This window comes from Peromyscus maniculatus, chromosome 17 (assembly GCF_049852395.1).
Source record: "Peromyscus maniculatus bairdii isolate BWxNUB_F1_BW_parent chromosome 17, HU_Pman_BW_mat_3.1, whole genome shotgun sequence".
Classification (NCBI taxonomy): domain Eukaryota; kingdom Metazoa; phylum Chordata; class Mammalia; order Rodentia; family Cricetidae; genus Peromyscus; species Peromyscus maniculatus.
Genome location: NC_134868.1, coordinates 2,626,443 through 2,643,103, shown reverse-complemented (window position 1 = coordinate 2,643,103; position 16,661 = coordinate 2,626,443). Strand labels below are relative to the sequence as shown.

The window sequence follows — 16,661 nt, the reverse complement described above, 5'->3', positions numbered from 1 at the left end:
TGCATGTGTGTGTGTGTGTGCGTGTGCAGGCCAGAGGAGGATGTCCAGCTCTGTCACGCACTGTCCACCTTCTTCCCTGAGGCAGGGTCTCTCATGCCTGGAGCTATGCTGGTGGCCAGCGAGCCCGGCCATCCTCCTGTCTCCGACACCGCAGCACTGGAGCCACCCAGCTTCTTCATTTGTAACTGGGATGGCATCTCGGGCTCAGCAAGTCCTCCACCCTGACCACGCCCCCAGCCCCTCACTGGAGGATTCTAGGCAGGGGCTCCACCCTGACCACGCCCCCAGCCCCTCATTGGGGATTCTAGGCAGGGGCTCCACCCTGACCACGCCCCCAGCCCCTCACTGGGGATTCTAGGCGGGCTCCACCCTGACCACGCCCCCAGTCCCTCACTGGGGATTCTAGGCGGGGGCTCCACCCTGACCACGCCCCCAGCCCCTCACTGGGGATTCTAGGCGGGGCTCCACCCTGACCACGCCCCCAGCCCCTCACTGGGGATTCTAGGCGGGGCTCCACCCTGACCACGCCCCCAGCCCCTCACTGGGGATTCTAGGCGGGGGCTCCGTTCTGTCAACCCTCTGCCTCATCCTCCGCATCACACCTGCTATCTCTTCGTGTTTTCATTTCTGAAGTCTTGTTTAATCCTCTCCCAGCCATGCTGGCAGCCCGAGAGGCCTGCTCTGCGTGGTGTTTCCGGAGCAGCAGACGCTCTGGGTCTGAGGCCTGGGAGAGACCTCTGAGAAGGGAACTTGGCGTGCTTCGGGGCCCCGGCTCCGTCTGCACAGAACAGCTCCACGCCGTGCAGCAGCCGCACTGGCAACAGACGGATCGACAGAGGCTCCGGGCGCAGGGCACAAGTGGATCCGCACGCAGCGTGCCGAGGAGCTGAGGATGCCACCAGAGCCGGGGATGGAGGAAGGGCTCCCCCATTACCCGCTCCGGCTTGAGGAGTTCTTTCCAGAACCCCCCAGGCTGAGCCTGTGGGTCCCAGGGATCGAACTCGAGCTGTGTGGCACGCGCCTACACCGGCTCAGTCTCGCGGCCCCCATTGGGTAGCTTTTGAGCGGGACATGTGTGAAGGCGAGGTTTTCAGAGGAAGTGTGAGCACGCCCTGTGCGGGGGTGGGGTCCCCAGGAGAGGGCTGCTTTCGGCTCATCAGGACGGGCGGCTGGGAGCCTCTGCGTTTTCTCCTCCGGTGGGAAAAACAGCACATTGCTGGGCGTTTTTTCCGAGGTTCACGGTTGGGGCGGAGTGGAAACTGAGGCCTGAAGTGTGTGCTGGATGCAGCAGGTCCCGGCCCGGGCAGGCCCAACTGGCTCCAAGGACAGGCGTGCCCAGCAGCCTCGAGGGCCCCCTCCGTCCCCCGGGTCCCCAGAGCTCCCCTCCCTTCCTGCCCTGCGCGCCCGTCACCAGGCTCCTGCGCCAGCAGGGTGGCCCCAGCCTCGCAGGTTTCTGGTCTCCCACCTGCCCCGCCCCCGGGGCGCCCTGACTTTCGGTAAATGAGGCGGCCAGGAAGCCCGGGGGCCGCACAGGAAGGAGCGGGGACTTTCCTGTCGCAGCGCCGGCTGCCGCCGCCTCGGCGCGGCTTCAGGTAGGAGCTCGGGGCGCGGGCGCCGGGCGCGGGGGGGCGCGGGGCGCAGCCGGGGTCACCGCACCGGGCGGCCGCAGCAGCGCGCATGCGCCCAGGGCTCCCCGCCCCCACCCTCCGGTCCAAGGCTCGGAAGAGATGACCGGAGCTTTCGGTTTGGTCAAAGCTCGCGCTCCTCTGAGACTCGTATCCGCTTGGCTGTCTTCTTTCTTTCACTTTGTGTTCCGAAGCTGGCTGTCCCTCCGTAGCCCTGTCGCCTGGAATTCACCATGGAGCCCCCAAACTGGCAGCAATCCTCCTGCAGCCTCCCCAGGAGCCGCAGGGGTGGGAAATGATGAGGGCCTGTACATTTTTACTAACTTTATTCTGTGCGAGTGTAGTGCGCACATCTGGAGGTCACAGGATAACTTGCCGGTGGCTTCAGGCTGGGCCAGGCCTCCACCGCCCAGCCGCCCTGCCCGCCCTTGTTTGTTTCTTGAGACAGGGTCTGACCTTGAACGTGTGTAGCACCACATACAGGAATGGGTTAACTGTCTTTATTTGAAGCACTGGCTGCGCTAAAACGGGCTGGCCTCAAACTCACAGAGATCCTCCTGCCTCTGCCTCGTGGGCGCTCGGATGTGGCCACCTTGCCCGGCATTAGTTTATTTTTATGTGTATTTTGTTCGGGGTGTTTATTTGTTGAGACAGTATGTAGCCCCAGCTGTCCTGGATCTCGCTCTGTAGCCCAGGCTGGTCCCGAACTCACAGAGATCCGCCTGCCTCTGCCCCCCGAGTGCAGGGACTAAAGCCCTCGGCCACCTGAGAAATAAGCTCCATGAGTGCAGTGCCCGCGGAGGCCAGAAGGGGGCGCTGGGGCCGATAGCGCGGAAGATGGTTGTGAGCCGCCCTGGGTGGGGACCGAACCCAGGTCCTGTGCTGGAGCGGCCGGAGCTCTGGGCCACTGAGCCGGGGCTCTGGAACTCTGTTTACTTGTGGATCTGTTGTTCCTACACAGTGTCATGCCGCCCAGGCTGGCCGGAGTCGGGCGGCGACAAGTGTGGGTCACCGTGCCTGCTTTTGTTCTTTCATTACGGAAGGGTGCCCGGGCAGAGGGCAGCCCTGCGTGGTGGGCTTCACGGATGGAACTCCTGGCTTCAGGCTTGGCCGCAAGTGCCTTTCCCAGCCACCTTCCTGGGCTAGAGGTAGCAGGGCTGAGGCCTGCTGGCTGTTTCCTGCCTCTTCTCCCCGCCCCTGCCCGCACCGGCTCTGAGGCCCGTGGAGGGCTGGCCGGGAAGCACGCGTTCCCCTAGGCCCCTGCGGGGACCTCCCCTAGGAGGCCTAGGAGGCCCACAGAGTGCAGGCTGGATGTGCAGGTGAGGAGGGTGAGGAGAGGCCAGGAAGGGTTGGGGAGACAGCACAGGCCACAGACCCGGGCACAGGGAACCCATGGCACCAGGTGCAGCCGCCTCTAGCCCCAGCTCCTGTGACCTGAGGACCCACAGGGAAAGACAGCTGGCCCCATCCCCCTAACCGCTGCTGCTTCCTGCTCAGGCCTCTTTCTGTGTCTGCTGTTGATTGCTCATGCCTGCCTGGGGTCCTGGCCTGTGACCAGGCTGGGACGCGGAGGCTTGTGGATGGATCGGTTGGAGATGTCTGCCCTGGGTGCCGAGGCGTGGAAGGGGGCGTGAGCTCATGCAGAACCGGAAGACACCTGGTCTCCAGCCAAGCTGTGGCCTGGGCCCTGGGGCTCCTTTCCCTCCCAGTCAAGCCCCTCCCGGTTCGATTCCCTGCCTCTCCAGGTTATGGTCATGGCGCCTCCAAGTGAGGAGACACCTCTGATCCCGCAGCGCTCATGCAGCCTCTCATCCGCGGAGGCGGGATCCCTGCACGTCCTCCTCCCTCCCCGGGGATCCGGGCCTCCCCAGCGACTGTCATTCTCTTTTGGGGACTACCTGGCAGAGGATCTGTGTGTGCAGGCGGCCAAGGCCTGTGGTGAGTAGGTCCCTAGGTGCCTGGGCCACTTGCTAGGGCTGAGCAAGACACCTATGGAGAGAAGGAGTGGTCAGCATCGGTGCTGGGGCTTTGAGGGACGAGTAGAAGTTTGGTAAGGGAGGATCATGGGCTCAGCGGGTTTCGCTGCACTGCTGACCGAGCTGACCAGCCCATCCCTTCAGGCATCCTGCCTGTTTATCACTCGCTCTTCGCTCTGGCCACCGAGGACTTGTCTTGCTGGTTCTCTCCAAGCCACATCTTCTCCGTGGAGGACGTGGACACCCAAGTCTTGGTCTACAGGCTCCGGTAGGGAGTGGGCCCCTCCATTCACCTTCAGGGTGGTGTCACTGTCCAGGCCACGGCAGAGGCTAAGACTGGAGAGGGTGGGCTGCGCGCTGTAGGCCACACAGCGCATCAGGGACAACTCGGGCCCGTGGGGCCGGAGCTGACTGTGCCACCGCATTCTGAACCCGGCAGCTTCTATTTCCCTGGCTGGTTTGGGCTGGAGACATGTCACCGCTTTGGGCTGCGCAAAGATCTGACCAGCGCCATCCTCGACTTGCACGTTTTAGAACACCTCTTTGCGCAGGTCGGTAGTCTTCGGTGGGGAAGCCCAACCCGGGGATGGGGACCCCAAGGCAACAGCCTCCCGGGCGCGGGCTGGGCAGATCCTCACCTGGCCACCCTCCTGCGCCCGACCCCAGCACCGCAGCGACCTGGTGAGCGGGCGCCTCCCCGTGGGCCTCAGCCTGAAGGAGCAGGGGGAGTGCCTGAGCCTGGCCGTGCTGGACCTGGCCCAGATGGCCCGGGAGCAGGCCCAGCGGCCCGGCGAACTGCTCAAGACCGTCAGGTGAGGGCCTCGGGCCTGCCAGTGACCTGGCTCCCGGCCTGTCCGTCCCCGGTCTCGACTGGCTTTGGGCCTGGGGCCCTACGGTTTACCTTGCCAAACTCCTGCACATACCTCGTTTCCAACGCCGACCCCTGCAGCCAGGCACCCTCTCCCTCAGCCCTCCTCTACTTGGAAGGTCCTGATGTCTGTCCTTCGGGCCCCCTCCCCACCCTGAGGCCCGGCGTGCCCCCCACCCCACAGCTACAAGGCCTGCCTGCCGCCCGGCCTGCGCGACCTGATCCAGGGGCTGAGCTTCGTGACGCGCAGGCGCATCCGCAGGACCGTGCTCCAGGCGCTGCGCCGCGTGGTGGCCTGCCAGGCCGACCGCTACTCGCTCATGGCCAAGTACATCCTGGACCTGGAGCGGCTGCACCCCGCGGCCGCCGCCGAGACCTTCCGCGTGGGGCTCCCCGGTGCCCAGGAGGGGCCGGGGCTCCTGCGCGTGGAGGGCGGCAGCGGCGTCGCCTGGAGCCCCGGGGACCAAGAGGTGCTAGGGGCGGGGCTGGGGAGGGGAGGAGCCTGCGGGAGGCGGGGCGGTCAGCAAAGGAGCCAGCCAGGGGCAGGACCAATCAGGAGAGCAGTTTAGAAGCCGAGGTAGGGCGGAGCCAATCAGGCAAGGGGGCCGATCGAGGGGCGGGGCTAGTTTGGGGGCGGGAATGGCAGCGCCAGGGGGCGGGATTGGCTGGAGGCGGGGCTGGTCAGAGGAGGCCGGGGCCTGGCATTCGTGGGCCGGTCGGGGGCGGGGCATTCGTGGGCCGGCCGGGGGCGGGGCATTCGTGGGCCGGTCGGGGGCGGGGCATTCGGGGGCCGGCCGGGGGCGGAGCAGTCAAAGGCCAGTCGGGGGCCGGTCGGGGGCGGGGCAGTCGGGTCGGGGCAGTCGGGGGCGGGGCAGTCGGAGGCCGGTCGGGGGCGGGGCAGTCGGGTCGGGGCAGTCGGGGGCGGGGCAGTCGGAGGCCGGTCGTGGGCGGGGCAGTCGGAGGCGGGGCGGTCGTGGGCGGGGCAGTCGTGGGCGGGGCAGTCGGGGCCGGTCGGGGGCGGGGCATTCGGGGGCCGGAGCAGTCGGGGGCCGGTCGGGGCAGTCGTGGGCGGGGCAGTCGGGGCGGGGCAGTCGTGGGCGGGGCAGTCGGAGGCCGGTCGGGGGCGGGGCATTCGGGGCCGGTCGGGGGCGGGGCAGTCGGGGCCGGGCGGGGGCGGGGCAGTCGGGTCCGGTCGGGGGCGGGGCAGTCGGGGTCGGGGCAGTCGTGGGCGAGGCAGTCGGGTCCGGTCGTGGGCGGGGCATTCGGGGGCCGGAGCAGTCGGGGGCCGGTCGGGGCATTCGGGGGCGGGGCATTCGGAGGCCGGTCGGGGGCGGGGCAGTCGGGGCTGGTCGTGGGCGGGGCAGTCGGGTCGGGGAGTCGTGGGCGGGGCAGTCGGGGAGGTCCGGAGCGGGGCAGTCGGGGGCGCGGCGGGACCCGGCTAGATGGCGCTGGGCCGGCAGGGGGCAGTTGGGATGGGGTCTGCGGGGCAGCGGGTGCCAGGCCTGGGTGCCCTCCAGGAAGTGGGCGTGGGAGGAGGGAACGAGCGCGGCGGGGCAGGGTCGGGGCTGCAGGCCCAGCCAGGCCCTGAGTGCTCGGGACGTAATCCCCCGGCCTCCGCCCGGCCTCCCTTCCCAGCTCTTCCAGACCTTCTGTGACTTTCCCGAGATCGTGGACGTCAGCATCAAGCAGGCCCCGCGCGTGGGCCCGGCCGGGGAGCAGCGTCTGGTCACCATCACCAGGATGGACGGCCACGTCCTGGTGGGTCCCGGCTCTGGCGCCGAGCCTGGGAGCGGGGCGGGCGGCCTGGGGCGCCACTGGTGGCCGACGAGCTCTCCGCACAGGAAGCGGAGTTCGCGGGACTGCCCGAGGCGCTGTCCTTCGTGGCCCTCGTCGACGGCTACTTCCGGCTGACCTGCGACTCCAGGCATTTCTTCTGCAAGGAGGTGGCGCCGCCAAGGCTGCTGGAGGAAGTGGCAGAGCTGTGCCACGGGCCCATCACGTGAGGGGCGGGTCCGGGGGCACCGCGGGGGCGTGGCCCGGGGGGGGTCACCGCGGGGGCGTGGCCGGGGGGGGTCACCGCGGGGGGCGTGGCCCGGGGGTCACCGCGGGGGCGTGGCCCGGGGGTCACCGCGGGGGCGTGGCCCGGGGGGCACCGCGGGGTCCCGGGCAGGGGGGCCTCACCGGGTCGGTCCGGCTCTGACGGGGCTTCTGTCCTGGCCTAGGCTAGACTTTGCGGTCCACAAGCTGAAGGCCGCCGGCTCCCTCCCGGGCTCCTACATTCTCCGCCGCAGCCCTCAGGACTACGACAGCTTTCTTCTCACGGCCTGCGTGCAGGTTGGTTCATTGCTGGTGCCAGGGTGGCTTCCCGGCGGAGGTGACATCCGAGCTGGGACCAGGAGTGTGCATTTGTCCTTGAAGAGCACCAGCCTGGGAGTCTCCCTAGAATCCACGAGGCTGAGGCAGGAGGTTCACGCTTACAGGCCAGCCTGGGCTAACATAGCAAGACTGCGCATCAAAAAGTGCGGGGGTGGAGTCGGGGCCGTGGGGCGGGGTTCCCACCAAGCCTGAGGATGCGCGCTCCGTCCCTGGCACCGCGTGGTGGACGCGTCCCCGTCCCCGACCCGCCTGAGTAGCCCTGACCTCCACGGGTCCCCTACACAGACACAAACAGAAATCCCTGTCATCTCAAAAGCTCGGAGAAGCTCAGGGTGCAGCCAGCGCCGGAGCGCGCGCGGGCGGGCGCAGGGCCGCGGGTTCGGGCCCGGCCTCCACCGCCTCCACCCGGCTCCCTCCCTCCGCAGACGCCGCTCGGCCCGGACTACAAGGGCTGCCTCATCCGCCGGGACCCCGCGGGCGCCTTCTCCCTGGCCGGGCTCAGCCAGCCGCACCGGAGCCTGCGGGAGCTCCTGGCCGCCTGCTGGCGCTCCGGGCTGCAGGTGGACGGTGCGGCCCTGAACCTCACCTCCTGCTGCGCCCCCCGGCCCAAGGGTGAGCCCTCTGCCTCCCCACGCCCCGCAGCTCTGGAGGTTTGTGGGTGAAGGTCGCTGGGGCGCCCCCCTGCTGGGACGTCTCTCCCTGACCCCCCTGCTGCCCTGGTTGACACGGGAGAGCTGTGACCTGGACCGTCCGCTCAGAGCCCGGCGCTTTCAAATCGCTTCTCAGGAGCGAGTTGGGGGGGGGGGTCCCCCAGGCTTAGTGCGGGAGGGGGCTCTTGGGAACCTTTGCCTCTGACCTCTGACCTCTGTTCTCTTGCTTCTGCCCCCTAGAAAAGTCCAATTTGATCGTGGTGAGAACGAGCTGCACCCCTGCCCCGGCCCCCGGCCGCGCCCCGTCCTGCTGCGCGCTAACGCAGCTGAGCTTCCACACAATCCCTGCGGACAGCCTGGAGTGGGTGAGGGTCCCCGGGGGCAGGGGTGAGGGTCCCCGGGGGCGGGGGTGAGGGTCCCCAGGGGCGGGGGTGAGGGTCCCCGGGGACGGGGGTGAGGGTCCCCGGGGGCGGGGGTGAGGGTCCCCAGGGGACGGGGGTGAGGGTCCCCGGGGGCGGGGGTGAGGGTCCCCAGGGGACGGGGGTGAGGGTCCCCGGGGGCAGGGGTGAGGGTCCCCGGGGCAGGGGTGAGGACAGGGGTGAGGGTCCCCCGGGGGCAGGGGTGAGGACAGGGGTGAGGGTCCCCGGGGCAGGGGTGAGGACAGGGGTGAGGGTCCCCGGGGCAGGGGTGAGGACAGGGGTGAGGGTCCCCGGGGCAGGGGTGAGGGTCCCCGGGGCAGGGGAGCCGCTGTCAACCGTGGCCGCTCGGTGCCCGCACAGCACGAGAACTTGGGCCACGGCTCCTTCACCAAGATCTACCGGGGTCGCCGGCGCGAGACCGTGGACGGGGAGACGCACGACACGGAAGTCCTCCTGAAGGTCATGGACGCCAGGCACCGGAACTGCATGGAGGTGAGGCGGGACCAGAGCAGAAGGCCTGCGGACCTGCGGGGCGGGGCCTGTCGGCCCAGCACGAGGGGGAAGCTGAGGCAGGAGGATCACTGGGACCTAGAAGTTCAAGGCCAGAGGGACACCGAGGGGCAGAGAGCGGAGATCCTGAGGCTGGGGGGACCCCTGACGGGGAGACCTGCGGGGCGGGGACCCCTGACGGGGAGACCTGCGGGGCGGGGACCCCTGACGGGGGGACCTGCGGGGCGGGGACCCCTGACGGGGGGACCTGCGGGGCGGGGACCCCTGATGGGGAGACCTGCGGGGCGGGGACCCCTGACGGGGGGACCTGCGGGGCGGGGACCCCTGACGGGGAGACCCGCAGGGCGGGGACCCCACGCCGGGGAGACCTGCGGGGCGGGGACCCCACACCGGGGAGACCCGCGGGGCGGGGACCCCGGACGGGGAGACCTGCAGGGCGGGGACCCCTGACGGGGAGACCTGCGGGGCGGGGACCCCTGACGGGGAGACCCGCGGGGCGGGGGACCCCACACCGGGGAGACCCGCGGGGCGGGGACCGCACACCGGGGAGACCTGCAGGGCGGGGACCCCGGGCGCGCGGGGAGGAGTCCACGCATCCTCTGCTCTCCCCTCCCCAGTCCTTTCTGGAGGCCGCGAGCTTGATGAGCCAAGTGTCCTACCCACACCTGGTGCTGCTGCATGGCGTCTGCATGGCTGGAGACAGTGAGCCGCGTCCTGCACCCCAGCCCCGGCCCCCCCCCCACCTGCATGGTGCCCCTGACACGCCCCACCCTCCCCCACCTCGCACCCTTGCTGGCTAATTGCTGTGCAACACTGCACGTCCTGCACACCCTCTCTGGCCTGTGTTATATCTAGTCAGCTGAGCTCAGTAAACAAAGTTCAGCCGTGCTAAGGGCAAAGGGCAGGGGGGGTGTCGGGGGGGGGCTGCTGAGCACTGTGTCCCCCAACCCCGGTCTCCGCCCCCAGGCATCATGGTGCAGGAGTTTGTCTACCTGGGCGCCATCGACACGTACCTGCGCAAGCGCGGGCCCCTGGTGCTGGCCGGCTGGAAGCTGCAGGTGATCAAGCAGCTGGCCTACGCGCTCAGCTACCTGGTGAGCATCCCCGTGTCCGGGGTCCCTCCTCGGGGGGCGGCGCGGGAACGGGCGCCGCGGTGTGGCCAGGAGCCTGTGAGGACCAGAGCGGGGTTCAGAGAGGGCGTGGGCGGCTCAGGACGAGGCCCAGGGGTGAGCACTGGGCACGCAGGGGCGCCGAGGGCACTGGCGGCACCAGGCTGGGGCGCCTCTTCCAAAAGAGGGGACCTCAGCTTGGGGTCTTGAGGGCTGAGTAAGAGTTCACCAAGGGGCAGGCGGTGGTGGCGCACGTCATTGATCCCAGCCCTGGGAGGCCGAGGCAGGGGGATCTCCGTGAGTTCGCGGCCAGCCTGGGCTACAGAGCGGGACCCAGGACAGCCTGGGCTACAGAGCGAGACCCAGGCCAGCCTGGGCTACAGAGCGAGACCCAGGCCAGCCTGGGCTACAGAGCGAGATCCAGGACAGCCTGGGCTACAGAGCGAGATCCAGGACAGCCTGGGCTACACAGAGAAAACCCAAAATAAAAGAGAGTCCGGGCAAGCCGGTCAGGAGCGGTTTGGTGGGCGAGGGGGCGGAGACGGGAAGTGAGAAGCGGGGCGCCAGGCCTGGGGGCCTTGGGGTGTGGTCGGGTGAGCACGGGGTGCCGGGGCGCGGGGTGCCGAGGCGCGGGGGTGCCGGGGCCCGCGGGGTGCCGGGGCCCGCGGGGTGCCGGGGCGCGGGGTGCCGCGCGCTCCACCCGGGCAGCACCGGGCAGGCCCTGCAGGACGCCGAGGAGCCCGCCTAACCGTGCGCCCTCCCAGGAGGACAAAGGCCTCCCTCACGGCAACGTCTCGGCGCGGAAGGTGCTCCTGGCCCGCGAGGGGGCTGACGGGAGCCCCCCCTTCATCAAGCTGAGCGACCCCGGTGTCAGCCCCGCGGTGCTGAGCCTGGAGAGTGAGTGCAGGCTAGCCCGCCCCGCCCCGCCCCGCGCCGCCCTCCGAGTCTGCACCGGGCGGGTCCGGAGGTGACCGCCGCCCCCGTCCGCAGTGCTCACCGACAGGATCCCCTGGGTGGCCCCCGAGTGTCTGCAGGAAGCCCGGGCGCTCGGCCTGGAGGCCGACAAGTGGGGCTTCGGCGCCACGGCGTGGGAGGTGTTCAGCGGGGCACCGGTGCACATCACCTCGCTGGAGCCCGCCAAGGTGGGGTGGGGAAGGGGCGGGGCAGGGGCAGGGGGCGGGGGTGCTGGGCGGTGCGGGGCCGGGCCGGGCCGGGCCGGTGGGGCCGCGGCTGGGCGGGGCGGTGGCTGGGCGGGGCCGGAGCGGCTGGGCGGGGCGGGGAAGGGGCAGGGGGCGGCAGCGGGGCAGGGAGCGGGGCCGCGGCTGGGTGGGGCGGGGGCGGGGCCGGCGCGGGGCCTGACCGGGGCGGGGCCCACGTGACGCGCGTTTCCCCGACCCCAGAAGCTGAGGTTCTACGAGGACCGCGGGCAGCTGCCGGCCCCCAAGTGGACGGAGCTGGCGGCGCTCATTGAGCAGTGCATGGCCTACGACCCGGGCCGGCGGCCGTCCTTCCGCGCGGTGCTCAGGGACCTCAACGGCCTCATCACGTCAGGTGCGGGGCGGGCGCGGGAGGGGCCGGGGCGGGGGTGGGGTCCGGGAGGGGGCGGGGCCCGGTGGGAGGGGCGGGGCCCGGCGGGGCAGGGGCGGGGCCCGGTGGAGAGGGGCGGGCCCGGGTGGGGAGGGGCGGGGCCCGGTGGAGAGGGGGCGGGCCCGGGAGGGGCGGGGCCAGGTTGGGGAGGGGGCGGGGCCCGTTGGGGAGGGGGCGGGGCCCGGGAGGGAGGAGCGGACCCGGGAGGGGCGAGGCCCGTGTGCTCAGGGAGGTTGACAGTCGGAGCTAAGAAGCTGCAGCGGCAAACAGGCCTCAAGACTCCGCATGCACCCGTTTGCACGGTAGCCCAGGCTGCCTCACCCGGGACCACTCCGGCCTCGCCCTCTCGGGCGCTGGGATTTTGTTTTGTTAATCTTTTCTGTGGACACGATGTCCTCATCGGAGGGGACCCGGGGTCACAGGCTGTGGTCACGGTGATGGCTCCCGCCTCCCGCGAGGTGCCCACGGGCTGGTGTGCACAGGGGACGGTGTTCGGGTGCGGTTCACAGCGAGTCTCCTCGGGCTGAGGCAGACAAAGACACCACTTGCACATGTGACCCCAGATTATGAGCTCCTCTCGGACCCGACGCCGGGCAGCCTGAGTCCCCGAGAGGAGCTGTGCAGTGGCGCCCAGCTGCACGCCTGCCAGGACCCCACCATCTTCGAGGAGAGGCACCTGAAGTACATCTCGCTGCTGGGCAAGGTGGGCGGGGCAGCCGGTGGGCGGGGCAGCGAGCTCGAGTGGGCGGGGCAGCGGGCGCGGGTGGGCGAGGGCAGCGGGTGGGCGGGGCAGCGGGCACGGGGGGGCGGGGCAGCGGGTGGGCGGGGTAGCGGGTCCGAGTGGGCGGGATAGCTGGCGCGGGTGGGCGGGGCAGCAGGCACCAGTGGGCGGGGCAGGCGGCACGGGTGGGCGGGGCAGCGGGCACGGTGGGCAAGGCAGCGAGTTCGAGTGGGCGGGGCATCGGGTGGGCGGGGCAGCAGGTGCGGGTGGGCGGGGCAGCGGGCGCCAGTGGGCGGGGCAGGCGGCCCTGCAGCCGGCGCCCTCAGCTGACCCTCATCCTCACAGGGCAACTTCGGCAGTGTGGAGCTGTGCCGCTACGACCCCCTGGGGGACAATACAGGACCCCTGGTGGCAGTGAAGCAGCTCCAGCACAGTGGGCCAGACCAGCAGAGGGACTTCCAGCGCGAGATTCAGATCCTCAAGGCGCTGCACAGTGACTTCATCGTCAAGTACCGGGGAGTTAGCTACGGGCCGGGTGAGCGGCGGCAGGGGATTCGGGGCGGGTTCGAACCCTGCCTCTACCCCTTCCCAGTCGGGCCTCCATGCGACTCAGCTTCCGTAGTTGGGGCTTGCACGCACCAATGCACCGGCAGAAGGTGCGCAAGAACTGCTGTCGCTGTCCGCAGGTCGCCAGAGCCTGCGGCTGGTGATGGAGTACCTGCCCAGCGGCTGCCTGCGGGACTTCCTGCAGCGCCACCGCGCGCGCCTGCACACCGGCCGCCTGCTGCTGTTCGCCTGGCAGATCTGCAAGGTGCGGCCCTGCGGAGGCCGGGGCGCTGGGCCCGGAGACCCTGGCGCTGGGGGTCGGGAGTCCTGGGGTCCGGAACACGGGCCCACGCGCTTTCTCGGCCCCTGGCAGGGCATGGAGTACCTGGGCGCGCGCCGCTGCGTGCACCGCGACCTGGCTGCGCGAAACATCCTGGTGGAGAGCGAGGCGCACGTGAAGATCGCGGACTTCGGCCTCGCCAAGCTGCTGCCGCTCGGGAAGGACTACTACGTGGTCCGCGAGCCGGGCCAGAGCCCCATCTTCTGGTGCGCGGCCCAGGCCCCAGACGCCACGCCCACCGGGACCACGCCCACAACAACGAAGCCCCGCCCCTCTCCGCTCTCCGTTCTCTGGCGACCGCACCCTCGCCCCACCCAGGCCCCGCCCCCTCGGCGGCTCTTGCCTAGCCCCGCCCCTCCCCATGGCCCCGCCCTCCGTGTTCCTGGGGGCCCCCCCCCTCCCATGGCGCCGTCCATCTCCACTCCGTCTTACCCTGCCCTCCCGACTCTGGCTCCTGTAACTTATGCCTACCTGCCCATCACCCAAAGCTGACCTGCCCCAAGCCCCGCCCTATCCCCTTAGCGTCCCGCCCACTCTGGCCACGCCCACGGGCGCGCCCTTAGTGCCAGGGAGCCTCTGCGCCTCCTTCGGGGTGCCTGGCCCCGCTCCGCCAGGGCCCCGCCCCGACCACGCCCCTTCCTGTCCTGGTCACGCCCCCACAACGCTTCAACTATGCACCGTCCTGCCCTCCGCAGGGCTCCGCTCCTTTCCTGCCCTAGCCACACCCACACCCCCGCTCTAACCCCGCCCCGCCCCGCGGGGCCACGCCCCTTCCTGCCCGACCACGCCCACAGCCCGCTCTAACCACGCCCCGCCCCCGCAGGTACGCCCCGGAATCCCTGTCGGACAACATCTTCTCCCGGCAGTCTGACGTATGGAGCTTCGGCGTGGTGCTGTACGAGCTCTTCACCTACAGCGACAAGAGCTGCAGCCCGTCAGCCGTGCGTCCCCGCCCGCCCGGCCTCCTCCCCCGACCCCGGCCTCCTCCTCCTCCTCCTCCTCCTCCTCCTCCTCCTCCTCCTCCCCCTCCTCCCCCGACCCCGGCCTTCTCCTCCCACCCCGGCCTCCTCCTCCTCCTCCTCCTCCTCCTCCTCCTCCTCCTCCTCCTCCTCCGACCCCGGCCTCCTCCTCCGACCCCGCCCTCCTCCTCCTGCTCCTCCTCCCACCCCGGCCTCCTCCTCCTCCTCCTCCTCCTCCTCCTCCTCCTCCTCCTCCTCCTCCTCCTCCGACCCCGGCCTCCTCCTCCGACCCCGCCCTCCTCCTCCTGCTCCTCCTCCCACCCCGGCCTCCTCCTCCTCCCACCCCGGCCTCCTCCTCCGACCCCGGCCTCCTCCTCCTCCTCCTCCTCCTCCCACCCCGGCCTTCTCCTCCCACCCCGGCCTTCTCCTCCCACCCCGGCCTCCTCCTCCTCCTCCTCCTCCTCCTCCTCCTCCTCCTCCTCCTCCGACCCCGGCCTCCTCCTCCTCCGACCCCGGCCTCCTCCTCCCACCCCGGCCTCCTCCTCCTCCGACCCCGGCCTCCTCCTCCCACCCCGGCCTCCTCCTCCGACCCCGGCCTCCTCCTCCTCCTCCGACCCCGGCCTCCTCCTCCTCCGACCCCGGCCTCCTCCTCCTCCTCCGACCCCGGCCTCCTCCTCCTCCGACCCCGGCCTCCTCCTCCCACCCCGGCCTCCTCCTCCTCCGACCCCGGCCTCCTCCTCCTCCGACCCCGGCCTCCTCCTCCCACCCCGGCCTCCTCCTCCTCCGACCCCGGCCTCCTCCTCCTCCGACCCCGGCCTCCTCCTCCTCCGACCCCGGCCTCCTCCTCCTCCGACCCCGGCCTCCTCCTCCTCCGACCCCGGCCTCCTCCTCCCACCCCGGCCTCCTCCTCCCACCCCGGCCTCCTCCGACCCCAGCCCTCCCCCCTGACCCCCAGCCCTCCCCCTGACCCCCAGCCCTCCCCCTGACCCCCAGCCCTCCCCCTGACCCCCAGCCCTCCCCCTGACCCCCAGCCCTCCCCCTGACCCCCAGCCCTCCCCCTGACCCCCAGCCCTCCCTCCTGACCCCCAGCCCTCCCCCTGACCCCAGCCCTCCCCCTGACCCCCAGCCCTCCCCCTGACCCCCAGCCCTCCCCCTGACCCCCAGCCCTCCCCCTGACCCCCAGCCCTCCCCCTGACCCCCAGCCCTCCCCCTGACGCCCAGCCCTCCCCCCGACCCCCAGCCCTCCCCCTGACGCCCAGCCCTCCCCCTGACCCCCAGCCCTCCCCCTGACCCCCAGCCCTCCCTCCTGCAGGAGTTCCTGCGCATGATGGGGCCGGAGCGCGAAGGGCCAGCCCTCTGCCGCCTTCTGGAGCTGCTGGCCGAGGGCCGCCGCCTCCCGCCACCTCCCTCCTGCCCCATCGAGGTGAGGGAGGCAGACTAGTTTCCCAGGTTCCATTCTTGATTGACAGCGGGGGTCCTGGCCCCAAGTTGCCCCCCCCCCGTGGCTACTGAACGGGTCTTCCTGCCTCAGTCTCCCCTGCACAGAGAAGACAAACGGTGCACTACCACAGCCCGAGTCCACATTTGAATTTTTCTTTTATTATTTACTTTTTTTTAAATACTGAGAATTGACCCAGGGCCTCACACATGCTAGAGCCCACCACTGAGCTACAGTTTCTAAGGCGCCTTAAAAGATGGTTCAGGGGAGCCGGGCAGTGGTGGCGCACGCCTTTAATCCCAGCACTCGGGAGGCAGAGGCAGGGGGATCTCTGTGAGTTCGAGGCCAGCCTGGTCTACAGAGTCTACAGCCTGGTCTACAGGACGGCCAAAGCTACACAGAGAAACCCTGTCTTGAGAAAAAAATAAATAAAATGATTCAGGGGTTTGCCAGGCCTCTCCCAGGCCTGAACGGCACCAGCTGGAGTAGCTGGGAGAAGTCATTCCCGGAGACATGGCCGTGGGCGTGGTGGGGGGGTAGGCAGAAGCAAATGTGGGGTGAGGTGTGGCAGTGTGCCTGTCACCCCAGCAGTTTGGGGGCTGAGGCAGGAGGATTACCACGAGTTGGAGGCCACTCCAGACGGAAGCGGGGGTGGGGGAGACACAACAGTCGGACTTAGTTTCTGTCCCGAAGTAACAGGGAGTCATGGAGAGCTGTGGGCAGAGTGGAGCCCAGGTCGTCCGCTCAGGCCCTGCTCACTGGTCTCCCCGCCCTCCCCGCCCCCAGGTTCAGGAGCTCATGCAGCTGTGCTGGGCGCCCAGCCCGCAGGAGCGGCCGGCCTTCAGCGCCCTGAGCCCACAGCTGGACGCGCTGTGGCGTGGAAACCCGGGATAGACGTCAGGGTGAGCGCCGACCTCAGCGGGGAGCTGCCCGCCCCCGGGCCCCACCCCTACAGGCCGCTCACCCCTGTTCCCCGCGCCCACCCTTCCCACCTCTCCCTCCAGGAGGGGACCTTAAAGATGTGACCCCGGGCTCTGCGCAGCCGCCGCCTCTGGAAATGCTTGCCTGGCGCAGCCGCCTGCCCCCCGCAGAAGTCCCTGACACCGGGTCCCGACACCGCTCCACCCCGGCCACCCTTACTCTTGAAACTGACAGTGTCTGTCCAGTCCCCATCTCCGCCGCCCCGGGGGCTCCTTGGGGCAGTGACACCTCAGCCCAGCCTCCTTACAGGTTGGCTCTGGGAGTGTTTGTTGAGTGAATAAATGAATTCAATAGAAAAGATGGAGAGCTGACTTACTGAATGTGGGTCAGGCTTGGGGGCCAAGTGTGGGGTTCTGAGGAGAGACAGCTGGGAGGAGAGGCCTTGGCTAAACCCAAGGACACCCCCCCCCTCCTGCCCAGCTGTGGTCCTTGGCTCGCGGCGGGGGGGGGGGGAGCTGATTCCGGGCAGGGTCGGAGGCCAAGGCCCGAGCTGGGCAGAGCCAGAACTGCGCGCCCCAGGAAGATGCCGCAGCGCCCCACAAGGGACTACCGCCCA

General features: G+C 70.2%; 2 protein-coding genes across 2 annotated transcripts; one reads left to right on the top strand and one right to left on the bottom strand.

The window, feature by feature from the left end:
• Positions 1–1,031: 1,031 nt before the first annotated feature.
• On the bottom strand, positions 1,032–4,046 carry LOC121823533 (uncharacterized). Its single transcript, XM_076553146.1, has 3 exons — positions 3,755–4,046; positions 3,524–3,614; positions 1,032–3,229 (listed from the first exon to the last, which is right to left on the bottom strand). The coding sequence occupies exon 3, from the start codon at positions 1,677–1,679 to the stop codon at positions 1,032–1,034; it is 648 nt and encodes a 215-aa protein (XP_076409261.1). The 5' UTR covers positions 1,680–3,229; positions 3,524–3,614; positions 3,755–4,046.
• Positions 1,142–16,403, top strand: Jak3 (Janus kinase 3). Its single transcript, XM_076553145.1, has 25 exons — positions 1,142–1,196; positions 3,371–3,563; positions 3,746–3,869; positions 4,041–4,152; positions 4,268–4,413; positions 4,654–4,939; positions 6,105–6,227; positions 6,311–6,468; positions 6,692–6,803; positions 7,271–7,457; positions 7,736–7,860; positions 8,275–8,406; positions 9,042–9,126; positions 9,391–9,518; positions 10,298–10,430; positions 10,524–10,675; positions 10,934–11,084; positions 11,684–11,823; positions 12,187–12,376; positions 12,528–12,652; positions 12,761–12,933; positions 13,551–13,668; positions 14,999–15,109; positions 15,911–16,026; positions 16,129–16,403. The coding sequence occupies exons 2-24, from the start codon at positions 3,374–3,376 to the stop codon at positions 16,016–16,018; spliced, it is 3,309 nt and encodes a 1,102-aa protein (XP_076409260.1). The 5' UTR covers positions 1,142–1,196; positions 3,371–3,373; the 3' UTR covers positions 16,019–16,026; positions 16,129–16,403.
• The last annotated feature ends 258 nt before the right edge of the window (positions 16,404–16,661 follow it).

Bases quoted from the DNA above. Each gene is read 5' to 3' on its own strand.
- LOC121823533 (XM_076553146.1), bottom strand. From the start codon at position 1,679: ATGCGCGCTGCTGCGGCCGCCCGGTGCGGTGACCCCGGCTGCGCCCCG.
- Jak3 (XM_076553145.1), top strand. From the start codon at position 3,374: ATGGTCATGGCGCCTCCAAGTGAGGAGACACCTCTGATCCCGCAGCGC. The intron at 4,414-4,653 runs GTGAGGGCCTCG...CCCACCCCACAG, and splicing joins GAACTGCTCAAGACCGTCAG to CTACAAGGCCTGCCTGCCGC. The intron at 10,431-10,523 runs GTGAGTGCAGGC...CCCCGTCCGCAG, and splicing joins CGCGGTGCTGAGCCTGGAGA to TGCTCACCGACAGGATCCCC.